The following is a 23,665-nucleotide window of genomic DNA, read 5'->3' as shown; positions in this document are numbered from 1 at the left end:
CCTGGGTTACTTATTCTTTTGGGTCTGAGATCCACGCCGGGGTGTATTGTGTCATGGTCCGCCTCGCTTTCCCCTCAAGGCTGCCCACATATGCTTCACTCTGCAGGTGGCTTTGCTCGGAGGCCTCCTCCCACCCCCCGTTATTTTGGAAAAGAAAACAAAAAAAAAAAAAAAAAAAAAAAGAAGAAAAAACCCACAAGCAGCAAAATGCTGGAAGACAGGCAGTGACTCTTAGCCCAGCTTCTCTGGCTTATTCCTCCTGTGAAGAAATCGCACTCTGTTGGTTTCAAGGTCTTTCACATTGCCTTAGAGAAGAAGCAGGGGTTCCATTATATGCTGTAAAAGCAAAACCCTAGAAAAGTACAGTCAAATAATTGTCCCCTCCCACTTCCTCCCAAATTTAGCCCAATACATACCTGCGGCCAAGATGGCTTTTGAAATTGTAACAGATCATGTTTCAATTAATATTTTTTTTCATGCCACTTCACTTGCTCTCTCTGTACATTTTCCATAATGCGATGCCGGTTCTTGCCCCTAACCCTGGGGAACGCAGAGCACCTGATCTCACCCTGGCTCTGCCCCTGGGCCAGCCCACGCGCTGGACCCCGTCACTCAGTGGGGTTGCGATGGCCACTCCATTTCTACCCGACGCAAGCACCCCGCGCCAGCCGTGGCGCTTCAGATCGGCTGAGCGATACCCACAAGCCCGAGGGAAGGCGGCACTGCAGCCGGCTGGTGAAAAACAAACTGTGGGAGTGGGTCATTAGTTCACCTGATTAATATCGTGCTTCCGAGCATCACCACTGGTTTACAGTTCATTTGGTCCCTCGACTCTTCATGTTTTCTAGGCTGAAAGATAACCTACTTCTCTATTTAAGCACTTGAGAGAGTGAAAATACAACATGCTTAGTCCCAAGATTTAAGCAGTGCTGACAGGAGGAAAAACATGTCAACTACGTTACATTCTTTATACCTGCCTACGTGAACAGGAAATTTTATCTTCGTATTATGACTGAAATGAGTAACTGAATACATTTAAGAGATCCTCAGAAATACACAAGATTAGCACAACATAGCTGAAGAGATGTGATGTAGAAAAAAATCAGCACATTTTAGGCCTCTAGATAACAAATAATCAGCAACAATTGAGTATATTTTATTTCAGTATTTTATATCTAAATAAGTGATATACAATAACCAATGTTTAAAATGCTTGAGGTAAATGCACAATACCATTAGTATAAATAAGGGATAAAAAACAAATTCTAAGTGCACTCAATGTTTAGATCCACGTGTTTGGGTCTGGTTACTGCCTCTGGCACACAGTTACAAGACTGTGCTCAAGGTATAACTTTCATGACCATTTCCACAGCTGGAAAATGAAAAATAATCAATATCATGGCTTAAAGTGCAGAAAATAGTCAGAAAAGCAGCTGTAATAACAGCGCCATTAGCTCAGAACCCACCAGCTTAAGGAAGTTAAAAATAAGGCGGTCCCACTAGCTTCTAATTCTGTATTTCTAAAAAACAAAAAACCCCACGTCTGTGTCACTTTCTAAAAGATCCACAGGATAAAGACAAGCTCAGCTACTTATCCAGGACACCAAGTAATTTTACAAAATAAACTTGGGAAATATATTGTCTGGACTTCCATTCAAGATAACACTGTATGGTTTAAATACACAATTTATGGACAGAAGCATGATTTTTAAGCCTGAAACCACCCTTTCAACCATTTGCTCTAGTGTGAATACTGAGTCAGGTTTTCTTTCTTTACTGAGGGTTTTTAGAGTCTTTTTTTCTCCCAAGACAGGAAAAGTATTCCAGTAAAGGACGGGAAGGTGCATTTTGTGCCTACTACTAAGGTTTTGTGTTTTGGAATGCTGCTTCATTAATGCCTTTACTAACATAATCCTTCCAGTGCTCCATGAACGAGCACCTGTGGGACTGTAGTCACAATTCTCACCATCAGCAGACTTACACCAGTAACAGAATATACTTGAAGCATAATGTAATGGCAGAGCTGGAGAAAATCCAGTCTGACATCTGTATGACAGAGGGACTTGTGAAAACAGCAAGTGGAAAGCTGCCTTCTGCTTGTGAACCAAGAACATCCCTGCAAGAACGCCACCGATAAAACAGCCCAGCAGGGTTTTTTGATTGTTATTTTTCAGAATACAAACACACCAGAGGTAACCTCGTCAACACTTCGCACAGCGGTGGTGCTGACATGAGGCATCAGTCCCATTCCCCTCGTGAGGCTGCTTCAGTAGTAAACACGCTCTGCTACCCTAACTCTGTAGGCACATCCTACAGGGATGAAATCTGTCGGGATAACCTGAGATGGAGGTTGGGTGTGAGCACCATGTGCAGCCCAGGCTCAGTCAGGTACAGCTCCACCGCACTGTCCCGTTCACTCCTGTCTAATTTCAGACCCCCAGGTTTCTATTCCCCAGTGTTAGCTAGGATAGGGAGGTCAATTTTGTTCCACTACTCTTGAAACTTGTCTCAGTTTGTGTTCTAAAAACAGCTTTTACCCATTAAAGCCCAAAGCTGCTCCACAGCAGAACTGCATTCCAAAAAACTCCACTTCTAGACACAGCTAGAATTACTGAAGCTGCCCGGGACAACGGCTGCAGTCTTTCTTGGACAAGCCTCTTATCTGAGGGACGAAATGGAAGTTTTTGCTTGAAGAGGAAATAAAAAACGACACAGTAGCCTCGCTGTAACAGACGTGTCTGAAAGTAAGCAGCAATATTAATTACAAATAATCTCTTTTCATAAATAAATCTACATAGAGAAAAGTAGTCTTCCAGATCCTTTGGAAGCAAAAATGTATAACAAGTTATTAAATACAACACTTCATCAAGGAAAAGACTTTTTCTAAACAAGGAAGACCAAGGCATAGCTAATTACTTGGGAATTCAATGCAGAGAGAGCACCTTTTGCTGCTTGCATCTGAGGATTTATTAAAAATATATTTATAATATAAAAGTACAAAATAATTACTACTTTGGCTTGGAAAAAACCCAGCAGTGGTTCTGATTTTCAAGCAAAAAAAAATTATCCAGTGACAGTTTCCATCTAGTTCCTTCTTTTTAAAAAAAGATTCCTAAATGGGAAACAGGCAAATCTATCTGTCCAGATAATATGTGCCAGCTCATGAGAACTTTAAAACAGTTATTGCTTTTATTTTCTTCCAAGGAAGAGTAGAGTCTCATTCCTACTCATGTGGCCATACCACATCGCAGTAAGACTAGTCATGGGTGTTTAGCGAGTTATAAAATGTGTAACTGCCATGGGAAAAAGGCGCTGGAGAAATCAGTAAAGTAATAATTACTTGGCAGCAAAACATACTGGGAAAAGTGGTGGGAAAGCTTTCACTTCTACCATCTGTCAGGCTTTCTAGAGAGAACAGCGCTAGCACCGAAATCAAGTGCTAATTGCTGCATATCCCAAGTAATTTGTATCATGCCATGCAATATGGATCGGACAAGCAGTATCTTCTAGTAAATGCCAACATCAAATAAAGAGAGGGGGGAAAAAAGCTTCTCTATCCATCCCTAACAAATACCAAATTTACAATGTTATTCTCCATGTATTTATACAATCACCATTCAGCATTAACAAGAAGCAATCTAGACAGAGCCCACGAGAGGAGGGATGCACCCCACCATCCATTCCTTCAGATGTCAGAGAGACAAAGTCATATGAAAGGAACATTTTTTTCCTCTCTAAAGGGTTAGAACAACATTTATAATCTCTCTTTAAACAGTAATCCACAGTTCAACCAGTTCATCCACAGGGGAGTCAACATAACAAGGCAGAAGCAGAATAATGGGTTTATTTTCTTTAAGTACAGGTTTACGCAAAATGGGTAACGGCTGAGGAGACAGTATCACCTCTGTGATCCAGCTGATCCTGGAGCCGTGCAAATTCAGCAAGTTCATTCAGTTCTTGAAATTGCCTGTCTGTTTTATGGCTCACCAGTGACCTGTAGAAGTGGACTGCAAACACAATGAAAATCAATCCAAAGGGAACCATAATAGACGTCGATGCAATGGCTGCTGCCTGTCCTGATGTGATGGTAGAACTGTTGCTCTGGAGGGGATGATCAGTTTTCTTCTTTAAAGGAAGAAACTTCACCCAACACAGTAACACCACCTCTGCAAGAAAGAGCAAAGTCCCGATGACAGTAGAAAATGCCCACGCGAGCTCAATGTGCCGATGCATACGCTCATGAGGAGATTCCTTTACAGAGTTGAGATTATGCACATTACTAACAGCCTCTATATTTGGAAGAATGCAGGTACTTATCATGAGTGCAAAAAGGTGAACTGCAACAAGGACAGTAGTACAGGCACTGAAGGCTATCAAGAGACCTGGAGGGTAGTCATGGTCTGCGTCTAGCTGAACTTCCACCATAGCCACCTGAAAAGGAAAGAAGAGAGAGATTTAATTACCTACATCACATATTATTTGACTATAGATTATTTTAAGTTTAAATCATGTTTCCGGAAGATCACCAGATCCAGACAAAATAATAGTCTGCGTTTTAATGTCTCTTTATGTCCATTTGCACCCTTTTCATTAGGCCCAAGTTTAGGTCTGAGCAAAGGCCACCATTTTCATACTTACTGTTCTGTTGCAGAGCAAACCACCAGCATACACAAAAGCTCTGAACAGCACAACCCCCTTGCCACCTCCAGCTCATCCCAGCAACACAGCTGAACTTTGTGATCAACATACTTGGACTCCTAAAGTGAAACATTTCTTCCTTCTTGTGTTATACTGTAGAGGCAGTTTTTGATCTTGTACTATAGATTATAAATTTTGATGGGTATTAGCAAATGTTTTGTATCCCATACATATGTAGAATGAAAACCATACAAAGTCTTTTGAAGTATCTATAACACGAAAACCTGTGAAGGCAGCAGACTGCCCATCACAATCTTGATGGTCCTTTCTCCTTGGATATTTAAGTTCTGAAGAACAGGAGCCTTTCATTAGAAAGGTCACCTTTCCCTAGGGCTCTCAGCTATATTCTTTCACTCAAAGTAAGTATTTAAGCAGACTCTAGAATACAGATTCAAAACATGAAAGTCTCCACAACGTCCACAGCAGCCAAACAGGCCTGTTAGAGGCTAGAGGAGAGATAAAACAGTAGTCTCCCAGAAAAATAGAGTGCTCCCAGACATCACTAGCTACTCTAACCCTGGAAGCTGTGTCCCGCCTCACCTCTGGGCGAGCAATCCTATCTCATGAAGATGCTCCAAGGTCCAGTCCTCTCTATGGTACGCAGCCATGCCCTTTTATAAACTCAGATCTCCAAGCACACCCGTGCTTAGGGAGCAGAAATTACCATTAAGTAACAGCACTAGGAAACTCATAAACCCAGCTCTTGCCTTTCAGACAAAGCACAGTTCCAGAGAAGGAATAATACAACGTCTCTATGTTTAGTTCACTTTCTCAAAGGAACTCATTAAATAGACAAAATATGTTTAAAATGCAGAGGAAAAAAATTAACTGCAGTCTTAACTATAAACACATGTACACTATATAAGGAAGGCGTGGGGGCTGCCATTCAGCACAGTTCAGACTGATCCACACCAGCCCTTTCTGCGCCTTGGCTGCCCACCCTTGATCCTTCATTGAAATGACTCAACTTGCTAGCCCAGTGAAAGCTAACCTGGTTAAGAAGTGGTAATCTTCTCCTAGCTTAGCGAGCTGAGCTGCTTCTGTGATGCCTCTGATAGACAATGAAGGTGGCACAGGCCTGTGTAACCAAGGAAGAAGCAGTTGTACCAGGACCTCAGACCCTTGGCAGCACTAAGCTATGAACCTAGCTTTTCTGTAATGTACAAGTTTGCCCTAAAAAAAAAAAAAATGAAATCAGTTTGTACAACAAAGTGCCTAAAACGAATCAGCTTTTCTGCATCCCATCAATGCAGGTTCAACCCATTACCACATGCCATTATTAATGGTTTGGATGCTCAGCCTATAGCATACATTTCTAACACCTCAATTCTCATAAGCTGATATGAAGGAAATTTCATAAAACACGGATGCAGGAAGATGTAGAAACTAGGACCCAAAACCAGCTGCAAACCCAGCAAGAATATTCAAACCTCAGTATTTTGCAAGAGCTGAGCCAAGCTACACCTCGTCCGGGATCCCATCTTCTTTCACTCCCAGAACCAGCATGTTCCGGGACACCAGAACTCTTAACTGCTAACACACTGAGGGTTTTGCTCAGCCATGTTTCAACGGGCATTCTAGGCCATTTGCCAATATTTTAATCCCTTTATTGAAAGCTTTTGTTGTCATAAGTCTAACCACCCAGCCAACTAGCAGTTTCCAAGTGTTAGAAGAAACTCAACAAGAAATTATATTAATGCATATAACATTCTTGCTTGAAGATTTAAAAATACCATTTCTCAACTGTGGGAAACTTCACATTTGGGAGGATAAACATTTGGTCGTCAGGTCTCTCTTCTGCAGCATTGCTTGTGAAGTCACAATGTACTCGTGGGAGGTTGGGCTTCCTGTGTTTTTCACAGATCAATTGCAATCCTTCACCACTGAGGAGTCATTTTCATACTTAATCAATGTTTTTTCTTGTAAATTTTCTGGTGCACGTCTGGACTCAAAAACATCCAGCATTGCAAGACATTTTAATCCTTTATCCTGGTACTTATTACGTTAACATAACCATGACACTAAAGAGCATCATAAAATGAAGACTTTATTTTCTTTTAAGAACTGATGTATTTAATTCGCCAAATATTGAAGACAATTTCTATTTCCATAAATCAATGTCTCCATGTAATAAAGGAATGAAGCATCTGATTTTGAAATTCAGTCACTCTCTTAATTCCAACATACCAGCTGTCTTGAAGCTACTGCTCTCTTTCCATTTCAACACACCACCAAGAAATCTTTTCTTCCTCTTCTTTACCTAACCTGAGCTAAAAAAGAAATGCTAAATAATTACATTCAATCTAAATGTACCTGTTTCTCATTTATCTATAATTATATGCATGATCAAAACAAAATATTGCAAGAAACCAGCTTTATTTAAATAGCATTCAGATATGCAGACAGCTCTGTGTCTAGGTAAGCACTGACAGAATCACAGGGACAACTATTAAAAGGAGACATCGAGACCAGGAATCCAAGTTCTCCTGGGTTAAAAAGATTTAATTTTAACATTTCTGGGTGTTGCCCTAAAAGAGTGACGCCAGGAATACTGACAACCATTATACACTGATGGGATAGCTGAAACCCAAGACTGAGCTACACGAGCAAGCAAGGCTTCAGTTCATACGTCTGACAAATACATTAACACAGATCTGCCTTGCACAGGAAGCTTGTTGCATAGGTAGGCCCCAAATCACCTCTCAGAGGAAGAGTTTTCTAAAATCCAGCAAGACCGTAGGTGTTACTCAACGCTTGCCACTATTCACCCCACGAGCAGGAAGAGCGTAACTTCCTTCAGCTCAAACCATACCGTGCAATTACTTACTGTAATTTGAAGTGTACTCTCTTTAAGAATAATTGTGGGTAGCATCAACATCACTTGACAGATAGCCTAAGTACTAGTCTTCTAACAAGCAAAATAAGCAAAATAAGCTGGCAGACGAGTATCCATACACACTGACAATTATTCCCGGTTTGGGATGCTAATAAGCTGTGAAGGCAGAAGCAGGGCAATCGGCCATCCCAACCTTGAAGCCTCCACACGGCTGAAAGCTGCTGGAGGGAGGCCACATACCACAAAGCACCAGGGGGAGGACAAGCTCCCAGAGGAGCCTCCTAGAAAAGACAAGGACATCCCACAGGGGGTGTACAACTGGTCCAGTTTCAGCATCTTCTCCCAACTCAGTCCCTTCCACAGTGGTTTTCATGCCAGCACAGCCCTGATGGTGAACGCTAAGGGAGTCCAGCAACCAGGAATGACACTTGAAGTTAAGTCCTACTTGGCTACCTTGCCAACAAGCAACATGACCTCCTGTCCACGGCTGGAACTAACCGGAAGAGTACTAACTGCATCAACTGATGACCACTGGGCCAGGAAACATCCTACACCAAAGTGAATAACAGAAATGCTAAAAGAGAAACAATATCCACTTGCTTTGAGAGAAAGCATCGCGATTTATCCACTTGGGAGACTACAGTGGCTAGAAAAATAATTCTGTTGACACTAAAAGGATCACAGCTTTACAGGCTCAGCCCTCTAAAGGATGAGTGTAACAGACTCCCAACATTCAGGGTATACTTACAAGACAGACACATTAGATGCAGCTCCACAACAACGCTGACAGCTCTCTGCAGACCACAAGTTCTCCAGAAAGGGAGTTTGATGTTTTTCTTAAACTGACCAGTGACAAAATGTCATAGAAACTATGGAGTACGTGCACAAGAAACAAAAGACAGAAGAGAGTTTTTCATGGGTTCACAGAGAGGACAGGAAAAAATTATGCTGAAGCCAAGTGGCTGGACACAGACACCCATACACAAAGAGAAAATGCACAAAGTTGCAGCTATAACTGACACCAGCATTAGAAACACCCTGAAAGCAGGAGTGGGGAAAGCAACACTTCTCTTTACCATTCCTTCAGGATTACCAGATACTTCAGAACTCACTTCAGATTGAGACTTTTGGGGAGGTTATAGGATACAGAATGCCAAAGGGTTTCAGAGTCTACTGAAGCTAATGGAAAGTCTCTGGGGGGGCACAGCAAAGCCTCCTTGTGCTCGTGCCTGGCAGAGTAACTCCAGCTTGACCCGTAAGTGAAAAATCAGTTCATGTTTTCTGTCTCCTAAAACTGTCAAGGAAGCTAATTTGGGAAGCCTTTCACTAAAAACTCAAACAAAAACTGCCAACTCAATTGTTTACTTCCTGGGCCAAGCTTAAGCCAGGCACCTAAAACAAAAAGCTCCATTTTTCATTATGAGGCCCCGTGCCTGTTTTCAAACAGTGAAGCGAAGCATCAGAAGTTCTCTCCTTTTTCATGCTGCGATTTCAAAATGCACAGATCACAACTGCCCTTGTAAGTTAAAACTTGCAAAAACAGGGCCCTGGTGAGCTCATCTGATAGGATCCAAATCCAAGCAAAGCCTGAACTCATAGGTACACACTGATGTTCCACGCAGGAGGATGTTTTCCTGTGTCCCGTTTCAACAGTGGTTCAGAAGACAGGCCCCTCAGGGCAGGTCATTGATGTCTGCACAGAATCCAATACAACATGTTTCAGCAGCTTCTCCTTCACTGCTTTCAAAGCTTCTTTGCTTAGAAACCATTCTTGCCGCATGGTTTCTACTGTGCAGCTGCCATGCTGCAAGCATCCTGCCTTGCTGCATAATCATAGAATAACGTAGGTTGAAAGACACCTCAAGAGGTCATCTGGTCTAATCCCTGGCTCAAAGAAGAGCTAACTTTAACTTCAGATCATCCTACAGATATGACTGCAAGATTTACTACAGCTTCTTGATAAAATTAAAAGGACTCTCATGACATTAGATGCAGGACTGGAGTTCTCATAAGCCTAACGAAGGTGGGCATTCAGATTTTTTCAGAAGATAACTGAATTTGTGCACAGAACCATGGTAAGGCTTCCAACAGTCCTAGATTTCAGAGTCACTGCAGCCTGAATACTACAGTATTGCATGAAATTTAACAAGTTGTTCTCTAGAAGGATCTGCATTTCAGTTTTATTTAATATCCTGAAATAAGTTCATTTCACTTCCTTGTTTATAATGCTTCCATGGCTTATGAGACCAGAGGGGATTAAAGTTCCTGCTTTCAAATGGAAATCAAAGTCCTGCATGCTCTGAAGGTTTCCATTTCTACAAAAATACTTAGGTAGTGCCTCTGACAAATACTGACTCCACCGCTTTGCAAGAAGTGACCTGTGATACATTAATACAACAATTTTCACCAGCAGTAGCAATAAATATAAAGCACCAGTCACATATATAGCTGCAAATGAAGCTTACATTGCTACAGAAATGCAGGATAAGCAACTGTCCTGGTTTGTCACTTGTTCATTTTTACCAGAGCAGCAGGACAGAAATTAATGACTTGCTCCAAATTTTAGCATTATTCTCCAGTTTTACATGCTACTAGACAGTATGTTGGTTTTACTTAGGCTGGTTTTAATCCCAGCATAACACAAGCTTCAAATTCAATTCCTGTTTTAAGATAGGGGTTTCTGAAATAAGAAGGGAAAATAAAACACAACAGACAACAGTCAGAAGGAAAACAAAAAGGAAGAACTGTCGTAAGAGCCACCCATGTAGCAAGTCATACTGACACTCAAGACTTTCAACACAGGAAAAGAGGTAGCTGTTCTTTGTGTAATAGCAACAGCAGTGAACAGAGTATCTGAGAGCTTTCTGACTTAAATCACAAGCTTGCATCTTTTCCCTACAGCAGCGGCTGCTGATTCTGAAAAAGGAAATAAAATGCCTTCTCTCAAGTAAGTCTGTATTATCTATGAACTATTTATAGATGACTTCCTCTTCTCGCCTTCCCTGCAAAGATGACTCTGAGCTCTGATCGGCAGGAATATAACACGGGCTGGGAGCTGGCATTGTAACTGCCATACTATCTCTCATGGTATCAAGTACTAGCGCTGACACACAGTGGCGAGTCACGATCAAGTTCAGCATGCCATGGACAGAGAGCTTCAACCGGACAGAGCCACAGCTAATTCAAACTCCTTGGCGCTTCTCCACTACGCACCTGATTTTAGCTACATATGTTCTGTAACCAGGGGGTTGCAGACAGCAACTACTGACATCCCCATAATGGGTTGGCCGTCGATTTGTCTCCCATACCTCACGCGATGCCACCTGACCAGCCTAGAGCTCCAATCACAAGTGCTCTCCTGTCCTTTGCATCCTGCAGATTCAGACAAGAATCACAGAGCAAGACACCAATCCTATTAAAACTTACTAGGTTTAAATATAGACAATCTCATAATGACCCATTTAATGGAATACTTTGAGAAAGACTGGCTCTCGATATGATCCCATTCTTACTACATCTACTGCTCATGCAGTTAGCCACCTCACAGACTGTAACAAGCAAAACCCCTTCAGAAAGGACAAAGTCAGCTTCAAACATCAGTCTTACTGAAGACACCAACCACCTCTTAATGAACACAAGTCTAGAATTATCTGCATACCCTTCCAAGATTGTTCCCACCTCCTCTTCCCTGGCCACAGCTACCATTCCTGAACAGGAAATTGATTAAGAGGAAAAGATAATTTTTATATAGAGTCTAGCATGTCAGGAGTGGCTTAAAAGAAAGTTGTGTTCATCAAACATCATGGTTGCGTTTTGTAACAGTCCATCCACACAGCAAGAAGAGGGTGCAAATCTTACCTGGATAAATGTATCGGTGCTACAACACCTTCACCTCACTGGATCAACACACACCAAGGTCAAACTGCATAGTGATCACTAAAATATTTTAGTCATCACCTATCTGCAGAAATATTTTCTTACCTTCACTTGTCGCAGCTAGGACTAGACTTGACTATATCTGGTTATCTATACAGATACACATGCAAGTGACTCTTCATAGCACACACTACTCTTAGCAGGAAAAAAACTCCATGCACATAGAAGTGGTTTCTACAAGTCTTGAGGTTCACATCAGAAGGTTATTTCAATAATAAGCTCCATCTTCTACCCCACTGCTTGCCTATTTGTGGGACCACAGAGAAAAGTCAAGAATGAGACGGGTGTCATGGCCATCACTAGAAATCAGCACTCCTCTGGCTGCCTCCTCGGCTCCCAAGTCAGTCAGTTTGTCGGTCTGTTTTCCTGACAGTACTATTCACTCCCAGAGACAGAGGCACAGAGCCAGGCTCTCACAGAGTGCACCATTCATTAAGAGTTATAAACAACTCATAAAAATCAGAACCAGTCACTGGAAATTAAAAAAGGTAAGTCAAAATAATGATCTTATTACTGGTTTTATACAGAAGAGAAGCTAAGCATCATTTATCCATTAGAGCCCTAAGTGCTCCAAGCTGCCTGCCTTGTCTATGACCTTGAGACAGGGATGCTCAAAGGAGCAACAAAACGTTGCTTTCGTAACTGAAAAAGAAGAAACCTTTTATATGGGGGAAGATTCTTCAGAGCACAGTGCTAATAACTGCATATATAAAAGATAAGTGGTGGCAGAAGCAACACTTTGCTGCAGGTTACGAAACGCAGCTGTTGAACGTGTCTCTACCAGCAATCCAGTTAAGTACAGCTAAAACAACTTCTACAGTATCTGTTCAGCACTGACAGCAGCTGGGCCTGGGTCCTACCTAGCATTACTTCAACATCAACTATTATGGAAATCAGTTTCATAAATATTTATCAGTGCAGTCAGTCTGCTACAAAACATGACCGAAGCTGTCTTCAGAAGACTGTATTGGCTATATTTCAAAGGCAAGAGTTGACACTTTCTTGATGATATTCAGTATTTGAAGCATGTATATTACTATCTACACCACAGTCTAGCCAGCTTGAAACATTACAGGTACTTAAAAGAAAAAGCATGCTGTCTGGTAACTAATGTCCTCCAAATCCCAAATATATCTAAGTCAACCACAGTGGACATATGATTTAAATCCCTAATTGAGACCCAGGTATTTTCAGAGCTGTTAACTGGTGGATGGGAGGCAATCTTTTGAATTTTCCAGTCTGATGACTGTTGGGATTTAACAACTTTCCTATGATATCTGCGACTCTGGTATCATGATGTTGTCATACTACTGAGTGATGCATCCCTGATGACAAAAGGATGCTAACAAGTCGGCTTAATTGTTCAACCAAAATAACCTGCCAGCAGCCTGTCTACACTGGAGCTCTTGATACTGCTACTGTAGGCGTGGATGAGCTAGCGCTTGCAATATTGGATACAATCTGCAAAATATTTCCAGTATTCAGATAAACTGGATTAAGAAATAAAAACAGATAAAGCCAGCCATGGGAGGGAAAAAAAAATTAATCATACATCAATATCTGGGATATAACACAGAAGTGAGAAACACTCAATGCCTCCACTACTGCATGGAAGGAATCGTCTGTTCTTTCATGGACTACACATACCCTACAATCTACGATTTCTTTCTTTACCTCTAACAATTTGGGGGATTGATATTACTTGCTGGCCCCATAAATTGGAAAAGCGTACTAAAGGCAAGATAATAAGCTTCATAAATTTTCTCTTAGATGTATGGCCCTGGACAACAGCATCCATGGAAACCTGCACAGAACAAATGCTCAGGTTTACTCGTGGGAGCTCAGCTCCAACATCAGCTTGCAATCACCAGATCCTGCAACTCTTTCTGAAGCTAACACACAGCGGCAAATCATGAAGTGTAGCTCTAAAATAAAAGTAATTGCAAAACAGGATTTTAATCAATCTTCTCTGTGGAAGCATAACGCTTCTGAGTTTGAAACCTGGCTGAGCATTACATACTCTACACATCACTGACCCGGGCAATCTCTTGACTTCTCGACTTCAGCATGCATCATTTAACTGGGGCATGCGTAACCGATCTTGAAGGAATCAACTTTGCAAAATGCCTGCAGTTATACACAAAATTAGTCCAAAATAAAGGAACAGTTTAGCGGGGATAAACTCTAGCTCATACTAGAGGATGCGGGTACTGTTTAATTGAAAAGCAAGGATCAACAGGACTGGCATGGAAACGAGCACATTCCACTCCTGACAATTCCCATCAACTTGCTGGGCGGTCCTGGATATGTCATTTAGGCTCTTTCTTCCTTGCATAGATAGGGAAAACAGAGGAACAATAACGCTTAATTGCTGTTGTAAGCTTTAGATCCAAGACTAGATTGTACTTTAGCAGCATTTTGTTCGAATATCAGGTGCCAAAGAATCTGCTGAATTTAGTAAACAATGCATAGGCGTGACAGCAGAAAGAAGGCCCTGCTTTTCAAGGCAGAAATTGCGAAGGACAGCTTTAAAAGATAAGCAAAGTAACTCAAAAGAAATCTAAAAATACTTGAAAGTTGTCAGCTCTTCTGAAAATAGATGAGGAAGTCTCAGCTGGAGGACTATCTGTCATAGCAAAACCAATGAGGCTACAAGTTGATTTCCAGCGTGACCTCGTTAAAGGAAGAAAAAAAAAAGTGGAATTTTTTGAGAGGTAGGTTCCAGAAAATTAAAATACGATGAACGTTCACATGTAACATTCCTGGCAACCAGAGATTTTGTTAATCGGAACAAAGTCGCTTTTTCCTGAAATACCCTAAACAACATCAATTCAAACGCAGTTTTCAACTGCAGGACGCTGAACTCCTAGAACTCTTCCAGAAAATCAAGAAAGAAGTAGAAGAAGCCTCACCTCATACACCCACCGGATTTTTATAGTCCACATAGTATACATTTAGAGAAAAGCCAAAGGGATTTAAGAGATTAAGTATAACTTTTAAATAATAGTATTTTTATTAATGGATATGCAACGTCCCTTACATGAAAATTTGTAAAAACCAACAAACTAGAGGGGGTTCCCCATGTTCTCTTCCTCAATGTAAAAGCCTGACTCAAGAAACCACCCCGACAAACTGCTCTGACACAGGAGAAGGGGTGTACAATAAGGAAAACTCATTAGCAGCAGCGGAGTACGAGCTACCAGCCTGATGCGTGTTACCCAAAGAGAACCAACTCAAATATGCCGCTGCACTAACACAGTCGCCTGTCAGTCAAACGAACAGCAGTCCACCACCACCCCTGAGGAGCCGTAATCTGTTTTTAGCCATTGAAGGAGGTCAGTGACATTTATTTGACCGTCAGAAGACCGCTGCAGACCGGCTGCTACGTTGTCAAACAGCATCCTCTCTCTAGAGCAATGGCTCCTAAGGGAAATGTATTTTTACAGCTGACAACGCTCACCTTGTTAAAAGCAGGGCAAAAACCAAAACAAAGCCAGCCAGAGCTGTACAATTTGGTATTTACAGCTACGAAGCGTTTTCAAGACAGAAGAATAAAGGGACTGACTGCGAAGTTAGCAGCTCAGCACATTAGACGACCGGACATGTGATGATGCCTGTAAATTACCATATTTCAGTCTATATGGAGCTTTCATTTGAGATAGTCAGGATTACTAGACCACGTTTCTATAATCAGATGTGAAAGCAAAAACACATACGAACAAAAAAGAAGTTTCTAAAACACGCACAAAACTCCAAACTAAGGAACACCCAAGGCTGGGTGAACAAAAGAAACACCGTTAACTGCAAGTGACTAACGACGAATGTGGCAAGTCGGAGGGACAACGCCACTGTAATCAGTTATTTTTCCTAATTTTTACCTAAACACGGCTCCAGTGCAACCCCTGCCCCTGCACCCGTCGCGGGGTGGCCGGCGGGGGGAGCAGCGGGGCTGTCCCGGCGCCTCGCTCCTCACACCGCAGAGAAACGCCGACAACCTCCACATTTCCAGCTGTTTCCTACGGGAGCAAGCGGGAGGAGCGTCCCGCCGAGTATGGCTTTTGGCAAGCCGAGCATCCCCCGCAGGAAAAATAAGCAGCGAGCAAGAACTCCTGCAGGAGGTACCGGAGCTGCGCGGAGGTAACACCCGTGAGGCAGCTTCTAACTTGTGGCGTGACAGCTCTCCACAGAAAACGCCCTACCGATGACAGCCCAACGGGACTCCCCACCCGGCCCCCGCTGCTCCTGGGGCGGCCCCGGCGCCTCCTCCTCCTGCCCGGCGCGGTGCCCTGACCCCGGCTGCCCGAGCGCTGTGGGGAAGAGGCGCCAGGGCCCGCCCCGCTTCCCGCCGCCCCGGGCTGCCACGCGCCGCCTCAGGCGCCGCGCTCGTCCCCGTCCCCCCCCCGCCCCGACGCAGCCTGAGGGGAGGCAGCGAGTTCCTCGTCCAGAAATACGGAGAAGCAGTGGCACCGCTCCCCGCTGCCGGGGAGGCCGTGGGCCGCCCGCCGGGGTCCCCTGCACGCCCGGGCGAGGCCGGGCGCTCACCATGGCGAAGCCGGAGAGCAGCGCGGAGGTGCGGCTGGAGGCTTTCAGCTTGGCGCGGCTCAGGTAGAGCTTCCGCCAGGACAGCGCCTGCATCGAGTGCTCGTTCAGGCTCATGGGCTCGGGGCGGCGGGCGGAGGAGCGGAGCGGGAGGCACACGACGGCAGCGGCGGCTCCTTCCGGCGGCAGAGCGAGGGCACCAGCTGCGCTAACACCCCATGGCGCCCGGCGGCGGCTGCTGCCGGTGCTGGGACCGCGCCTGCCGCCGCGGCGCTGCGAGCCTGCGCGCCGCCGGCCGCCGAGCACCGCCCTGCCGTCGCCTCATTGGACGGCCCGGCCCGGCCCAGCCCTCGGCCCCGCTCCTCCGCGGCCGCTTCCCGGCAGCCCCCGAGGGAGCTTGAGGGCGGGCGGGCGTCGTGCCCCAGAGGCCGCTTCCCGCCGCCGCGGTGCGCGCTGAGGGGAGCGCGGCCTGCTCAGCGCCGCCCGCGGGGAGCCAGGCCTAGCCCTGAGGGAGCTGTCACCCCGCCGCCCCCCTCAGCGGGTCTGAGCGGGGAGAAGCCCCGCAGCCAGGCCCGGTTGGAGCCCGGGGCGCGGCCTCCGGGTGAGCAGGCTCAGGTTGGAGCGTGGGTGACGGGAATCCGTAGTTTTTCCCTTAGTTTTGTCCACCCCTGTGCGGCGGTGGGTGCTCCTGCGGGGATGAGGCATCCTCCTGCTCCATCCCCACTCGTCGCTGCCTCCCCTCAAAACACAACCACAAAGCCATTTCTCAAATACTTCCTTGTTCAGTCTCCCCTCCTAAAAAGCTTAGACATTTAATGTCCCGTGCTCTGAGCATCCACCCTCGCTTCCAATTAAAAGTGATAAATACATTTGTGACATAGTTTTCATAACCGTTTCATATGCACAGAGCTCCTGATGAACTCGTTTTTTATCAGCAAGCAGTTGATTAAGCAGAACATTTCAACAGATATGTATGCTAGTGTTGAAAGTTTTTTTTTATTACCACATTCATGCAACCCCTTTAAACCATAATTTATTTTTCCTGTGTTTTACAGAGGGGGAAATGAGGCACAGAGCAGAACTCCATAGCAAATACACATCCCAGTTATGAAGATGATTTCTGAAAAGGTGAGACGTAATACGGTGCTTGCGCCACATCAGACTTGTGGGTCTGGAGAATTAAGGGACGTGTAAGAAACAAACTTGTTGCTATCAATTTCTAGTAAGAAAAATAGGATTTTAACAATAAAAATAATAGTGGACAAGGGTACTTTTACTATTTACAGGCACGTGGATGATCACATATGAGCTGAATCACTAGTTCCGTTAGAAATCAAAAGCACTGGTGATTTTCTATTGCGTGTAAATTTTCCACCTTATGTAGGAGTCGGAAAAATACAGCACGTTGTCTTCAACATTTTTGCTTTTGTTCTTCTCTTCACACCTTTCTCTGATGTGCAAGGTCGTATATTTACTTATTCACAGTAAAGGTGATGGCAATCTATACCAACCCAGGTCACTTAATGCTTTTCATTTACATAACATTCTTTTTAAAAAGACATAGTCGAAGCGCCCAAGAAAATAATCTTAACGATTTGAAGTCTTCAGAGGCATTCCCTGAAACTAGCGTTTCTTACCATGTAGATTTGATCTCATTCCCATCCTAGGAAATAAACAGAGTCTTCTTGTTATAAACAACTTTTGGTTAGATTTTTATCTACAGGGGCATTAAAACACCTCTTTAGAAGAATGAGTTTGATTTAGTCTTTCTCTAAAAGCCTTTGCTGTTGTATAAATGACTCCATGGAGTGCTTGCCACCTTCCTTCTCCTTTACAGCGGACAGTACTACTGTATAGGATCCATCTGAGTGAAAGTCCAGCCTAAGTTAGTATTATAAAATACTACTCTTTGTTCAGCGTGCTTTAATTCTTTTAAAAGAACCCAAACCTCATCACCACAATCAGCATTTTCTGAGTCTCCCACTGATGCCTTAGGCTAAGTCTGAGCACCACATTGCAAAGTAATGAGTAACCACCATATTGTGATTTCATTACCACATTTTACTTGGGAGATAACAATCAAAAAAGTGTAATGTAAAATTTCCTCCACATCTCAAGCAAACATTTAAGCCTCTGTCATTGTGTCTCTGTGGAATCACACATTTAAAAATATTTTGCATTGCTGCTCATAAGCTATGAAAAATGTTTATGTATGTGTGCATAACCAAGACTGATTGTTCACTGTTTCTTCTCGTTTCTGTGCAAAATTACAGTTGAACTGTAACATCATGGGTGAGAACTACTGCACAAATAATACCTAGGTCTTGACCTGTCCCCTAAAATCAGATTTCTCTAAAAATAAAAAAAACAACCATAAGAGACATACAGCTGAGGACTTCAACTGTCTTTCTAAATAATTGTATTAAAATAGACACTTTGAACTCACTGTTTCTCTGTTCTTCTGTCCATCACTCCTATTCCTATTCATCGGGAAGGGCTTTGAAAGGTCTAACAATATTGCACACTGATGCACACTTCATTCAAGGAAACGTACGGAAAGGACCTACTGAAGCAGTAAAGAAATCTCATCTCATCCCATCCACTTTTCCAAACCAAACCCATGGCCAATTTTAAGCTTCCAAGCCCCAGCGCTGTAGCTATAAAATAAACATTATTTCCTTTTCTATCAGAAATAAAATACCAGTTTGTTAAATAGGAAAATATAAATTAAGGATCAAGCCACCTTCTGCAACTAAAACATCAGGACTGCAGCAGTGTACCCTTTTTCCCCCTTTATGTTCCATTTTGCAGCTCCATTCTGAGGTACAAACTAAACAGCATAATTTTTTTTATTTCCAACTCTAATTACTCATTATTACACACCTCTATACTGCCACTCTAGAGCGGGATGAAACAAAGAGTCAGTCATGCTTCATTAACTCTTCGAAATGCTTCAGGGAGTTCTGAAATCATGCTGGAGTTCAAGGCTGTGGTTTGATGTTACCTCTGATCGGTGCAATTGCCGAAGGCCACCAAAAGGGTGTAGTCCTGCACTCTTCCTTCACCTCACCCCACTCTCTCCATCCTGGAGATTACACCGATCAAACGGCTACAGACCTTCAGTGAACTGACCTAATGAAAAAAAAAACCACCTGTTTTTTTTTTCTCTTAACGGGTGATTTTTCTGCTGGATCAGGTCACAGAACTGACTTACCCTGTGGCTGCATGAAACTAGACCTAATGCAGGAGAAACGAGGGACATACGCAAGAGAAAGGGAACAGCAGCAGGCTGTTATTACCCCTAATTAGAGGTAATGTCAACCCAGTCCCTGGATCATTTATGCATGAACACAATTGGAGCAAGGTGGCAGAAGTCCAAGTTTCTCTCCAGAAAGCCCTGAGAAATCTGTACACTGTCACAAGGATACTCATAATTTTTCTCTGGTAAAAATGTACTTCTGTATTTTCTGTGGGAGGACTGAATAAGAAGAATAGGTTTGCTGAGTACCATATGATTAATGTGATACAGTACAAGGTGCTAACCTTTGCATAGCAGTTTTTCTTAAACATATTTCCAGCTTCACATGCAAATCATTGCTTCTATTTGTTCCTGTTATTGTACCAAAACCAATTCAGGTTACCACAAAATGGAAATTATGGTAGATCTGCATTAAAAACAACACATTAGAAGTTGCAAAAGGCAAATAAAGGTTTGTCAGTAGTTCCAAGCAGCGACGAGGTTAAAGCAAATATCTCTGCTGCAAATCTCATCTAAAGTAGAGCTTAAAGTTTAGTTGATGGAATTTCTACAGAGGAAAGATTTTGATCTGTCATGTCTAGAAAAGTTCTATAATTTTACACTTCCTTCATAAAACAATAAACCGGTTAAGTATCTGGTCTTCTGTCTTAACCCAAAGTATTGTATAGAACAGTAGGTTTTATGTGATGAAAGCTATTTTAAAAAATGTTTAAAATATTATTTCAGTTCATTCTATCCAATGGGAAATAACTATGGAAGCTCAGTAGGGGTGAAATCAACCCATTTCTTCAGACCGCCTTCCCACGCACAGCACTATAGTTCTTATTTTAGCATGCGCCTTGCAGTGTCAGTTCAATTAAATGACAGCTCCTACTTTCAAGCTAACAAGGTCAGGACCCATCACATTATCATGATTAGATTTTAAATAAGTTATAGTAACATCCAGCAAAAGTTTTAGTGCCTTTTTTTTTTAATACAGTTCAGGCTAGCCCCTTTCTCAATAATCACCACTCCCTTTTCGCTGTATTGATATATAAAGTGTTTTTTCCCTTATTTTTGACTGTGAAGAAAGCCAGCCTTGCGGCAGCCCTGGCCTGTCCTGTACCAAGTGCTGCCTAACGGGGCCCAGCTCAGGGCACTGCTGGGAACCTGCAGCATGACCTGCTCGGAGGGGAAGCGAGCCCCAACCCTCATCTGCCAGCACTGAACCCATGTCCTGAAGCACACGGGTTTAATATTGCTTCTAAATGGTTTTATCCTATCTAATGCAGCTGGGGATATTCTCATCATCCACATACTACTCCCCCCCCCCCTTTTTTTTTTCGTAGTTCTTTTAAGTCTGCGACAGGTTTTTTGTTATTAATACACAGGTTATGGTATTATTTCAATGGTAAAATGAATTGTAGTTTAATAGCAATTATTTCTGTCTTAAAACAAGGTTAAAAATGTGTTTTCTATTTTTGGAGGTCTAGAGATTAAATTTGTGATATTTCTGAAACAACTTCCATACTTCAATAATGTGCTCTGGTGTTTCTAGGTGTATGTGATTAATACAGTCCTTAGTGGGTTTGCTTGATACACCAAGAGTCCCAGGTTGTTCATGACAAAAAAAAAAAGATTTAGAAAAATGAGTTGATTTTCTTTTATGTCTCTGTTCTGTCTTTTTTTGGTGGACTTTTACAGAGTGGATGGATTATGTGTTTTTTGTCTGATGATTCTCTAGTAACATCCATTTATCTTGTACAAGTACTCTGGCCTCAATCCTACAGATGTACACATGCATTTAATTTTAAGATTGAGTAATCTTGGCTGAAAGGTTAACATACACATACATCTTTTCAGGATTATGGATTAATAATGCACTTGCTGTAATAGACATCTGGAATCCACACTTCAATATATAGCCTATACAACACTTCTATATGATAATCAAGTTCAATCACCTGCAAATAGAGAGATGTTAGAGAAAGATGACATGATTTTTCAAGATTCTACAGACAGTTATTGGCAGATGCAGGAGGAGAAGCTCAGTGCCTTGAATCCTAAGTTAGAACACTGTCCTCTCCTGCCTTTATCCACGTCATGATTCATTAAAATATGGATCTTTCTGAAGAGATGACTGCAAAGTTGAATTTTAATGTGTTTTACCTTTTGCATAATATTTAATACGTTCATATAGTACCTAGAAAGGACCTGGTTAGGTATGCAAAGGGTGACTGGATGGTATGTGAGTATGTTTCTGCTGGTAGAAGCGGACAGGAATAGTAAAGAAAAACGCCCTGTTTTAAGAGGAGTTTCAGCCTCTGTTTAACTGATCTGAGAATTAAAGCCATGTAAAGTTTGAAATTTGCTTATGAGATTTGTTCTGGTTAGGTCAGAGCACTCTCAGTTTTTGCTGATGCAGGAGAGACAACAGTGAACCAGTACTGTACTGAAGGTAGAAATGCATTTATTCTCAACATCCACCTCAAATAATTGCAAAACGCAAACCAGAGGAGCACTGTCAGAGCCATCAGCCCCCGACCCTGGGTTTAGGTACTCTTTGATGTTCCCCTTCTTGGGGGATGTGGAGGGGAGGCAAAGGATGTCACTTCAGAGGAGACACACTTCGGAACCTGGATGCTGTTCAAGACCTGCACTCTGACCCTGCTATTGCAATCAGATGGTCCCAATATTTGCTCAGCATCGATTTAGAGTAGATGTGAGTTGGTGTTCCTGAAACAAGACCCTCTGGCAGTCTTAGGAACCAGCAGTATCACTATACTCAATTTTTTTTTCGATCAGTATCTACTTTATGTAAGTGTTCCTTACTTTTTCATGCGATTTCTAACTACCTGTTGTACATGCCTATTACAAAGGCAATTTTGCTGTATTTAACACGTTATAGATATTAGAACCTGTTCTCACAAGGCAAATAGGTGCAGATTTTGGAGCGTTTTATGCATCAGCCGGCGTTTGCCTTGGGCAGGGCTGCCGCGCCGAGCCTCTCGCTGCCGGCTGATAGAGGAACACGGCGAGGCCAAGCGCCCGTAAAACAGAGTGTTTAACTAGGCACAGTAATTAACCATAACTCCCCGTAGCGTATGATTACTTTCCAGCGTTTGCCACGTTAATTTCCCCGCTCTCTAAGAGGAATCCTCAAAAACTGCGCCGGGCTTTAAAACGTGATGCTGGGCAACCCCCCCTCCCCGTGAACCGCTCAACTTTTAGGGGCACGACTGCAGCACCCACGCAGGGACCCTCCGCGCCTTTGTGGTGTGTGTCCGTCCCCCCCGCAACGTGTCCGGTCGCTCCCGTGTGTCCCGTCCCTCCATGTCCCCCCACCCCCCCACCGCGGCCGCTCAGCGCCTGCGTGTCGCGCCCGCCCCGCACTCGTGACCCAGCCCCGCGGCGGCAGCGGGGGAGGCGGCCGGTACCGCGCCGCTGCCCCCGGACACCCCCGCCCCCCCCCCCCCCCCCGCTTTACCCCCGTCCGCCGCCATCCCACCCCCCCACCCCGGTCACTGTTTACGTTCCGGGCACGGCGACGCCTGCGCCCCTGCTCCGCACGCTCTGCCTGGAAATGGTTCCTTAAGGACTTTGCAAAACGCAGCGCCGCCGCCCCCCTCCCCACCCCCCCCTTTCCCTCCCCCCTCCAAAAAAAAAAAAAGTGCTGGTGCAAAATTGCAAAACTTTAGAGAGACCTGGATGGCTTTTGTTTTTCCTCCTCCCTATTTGGGCCAAAAATGCAGGACAGGAACTGTTGACAATTAAGTGATGAAACTCTCCAAAAAAATGGAGGCAGAGAAAGACTCTGGAAGAAGATTGGTGTGTAGCTGGCTTCTGTCTATTTCCTATTTGTACCTTTTAATTGATTTTGCTTAATTGTTTGCAAAGGGAGAAATGCATGTAAAACGCAGGCAGCGGAGCGAGTTAGTTTGCAAGAGAGCAGCTTAGGCACTGGGGAAGGGGGGATGGAATTTAACCGAGGGGAAGGCGAGGGTGGGACGATAATATATATATATATTTATTTTTTTCCCCCCTTTCCTGTGGGTTTGTGCTGATCCACCGCGCGTGTGTAGGGCTGGCTACCGGGGCGGATTTACAGGGAGAGGGGCAGAGCTGCTGGAAGCAGCCGGTGCACCGGGCTCACAACCCCCCCACCTCAAACCCCAACTCCGCATCGGGGAACCTACCTCCGTGCGCGGCCGCCCCTCCCCGGTACCGGCGGCCGGGGACCCGCCGCCTCCAGCCCCGGCTCCGCGCCCGCCGCAACTTCTCCGTGGGGGGGGGAACAGCACCGGGCCTATACCCCCCTCCCTTGCATTTAACTGGTTCCTGCCCCTTGCTCTTGGGCACCCCCCCGCCCCGGGCGCTGTAAAAGCGCGCAGGCGGCGGGGTGGGGGCTGCGCATCCAT

The 23,665-nt window shown here is 43.9% G+C and overlaps 3 protein-coding genes across 11 annotated transcripts in view; 2 read left to right on the top strand and 1 right to left on the bottom strand.

The window, feature by feature from the left end:
- MORN3 (MORN repeat containing 3) overlaps positions 1-5,873 on the top strand; it is a 17,679-nt gene extending 11,806 nt beyond the window's left edge. The window contains exon 7 of one of the 2 annotated variants that reach the window (XM_074606771.1): positions 3,858-5,873. The gene's annotated coding sequence lies outside the window, so the exon portion shown is untranslated. The remainder of the gene's footprint in view (positions 1-3,857) is intronic. The other variant, XM_074606772.1, reaches the window with a different exon arrangement.
- LOC141750868 (calcium release-activated calcium channel protein 1) lies at positions 1,136-23,665 on the bottom strand. Of its 3 annotated transcripts, none has more exons than XM_074606769.1 (2): positions 16,013-16,272; positions 1,136-4,431 (listed from the first exon to the last, which is right to left on the bottom strand). In XM_074606769.1, the coding sequence occupies exons 1-2, from the start codon at positions 16,124-16,126 to the stop codon at positions 3,865-3,867; spliced, it is 681 nt and encodes a 226-aa protein (XP_074462870.1). In that variant the 5' UTR covers positions 16,127-16,272; the 3' UTR covers positions 1,136-3,864. The 3 variants fall into 3 exon arrangements, with proteins under 3 accessions (XP_074462870.1, XP_074462869.1, XP_074462871.1); XM_074606768.1 differs by lacking the exon at positions 16,013-16,272 and adding an exon at positions 23,444-23,665 and having other exon boundaries at positions 3,717-4,431; XM_074606770.1 differs by lacking the exon at positions 16,013-16,272 and adding an exon at positions 5,690-5,730 and having other exon boundaries at positions 3,717-4,431.
- KDM2B (lysine demethylase 2B) overlaps positions 15,969-23,665 on the top strand; it is a 124,479-nt gene continuing 116,782 nt past the window's right edge. For 5 of the 6 annotated variants that reach the window (XM_074606752.1, XM_074606754.1, XM_074606748.1 and 2 more), the window contains exon 1: positions 22,926-23,075. In XM_074606752.1, coding sequence (XP_074462853.1) covers positions 23,025-23,075 — 51 coding nt within the window. In that variant the 5' untranslated portion in view covers positions 22,926-23,024. Of the gene's footprint in view, positions 16,076-17,064; positions 17,138-22,925; positions 23,076-23,665 lie in introns of those variants that run through there. The other variant, XM_074606749.1, reaches the window with a different exon arrangement.

Source organism: Larus michahellis, chromosome 13 (assembly GCF_964199755.1).
Source record: "Larus michahellis chromosome 13, bLarMic1.1, whole genome shotgun sequence".
NCBI lineage: Eukaryota > Metazoa > Chordata > Aves > Charadriiformes > Laridae > Larus > Larus michahellis.
The sequence above is the reverse complement of the archived record's forward strand: the minus strand, read 5'-3'. Positions and strand labels throughout refer to the sequence as shown.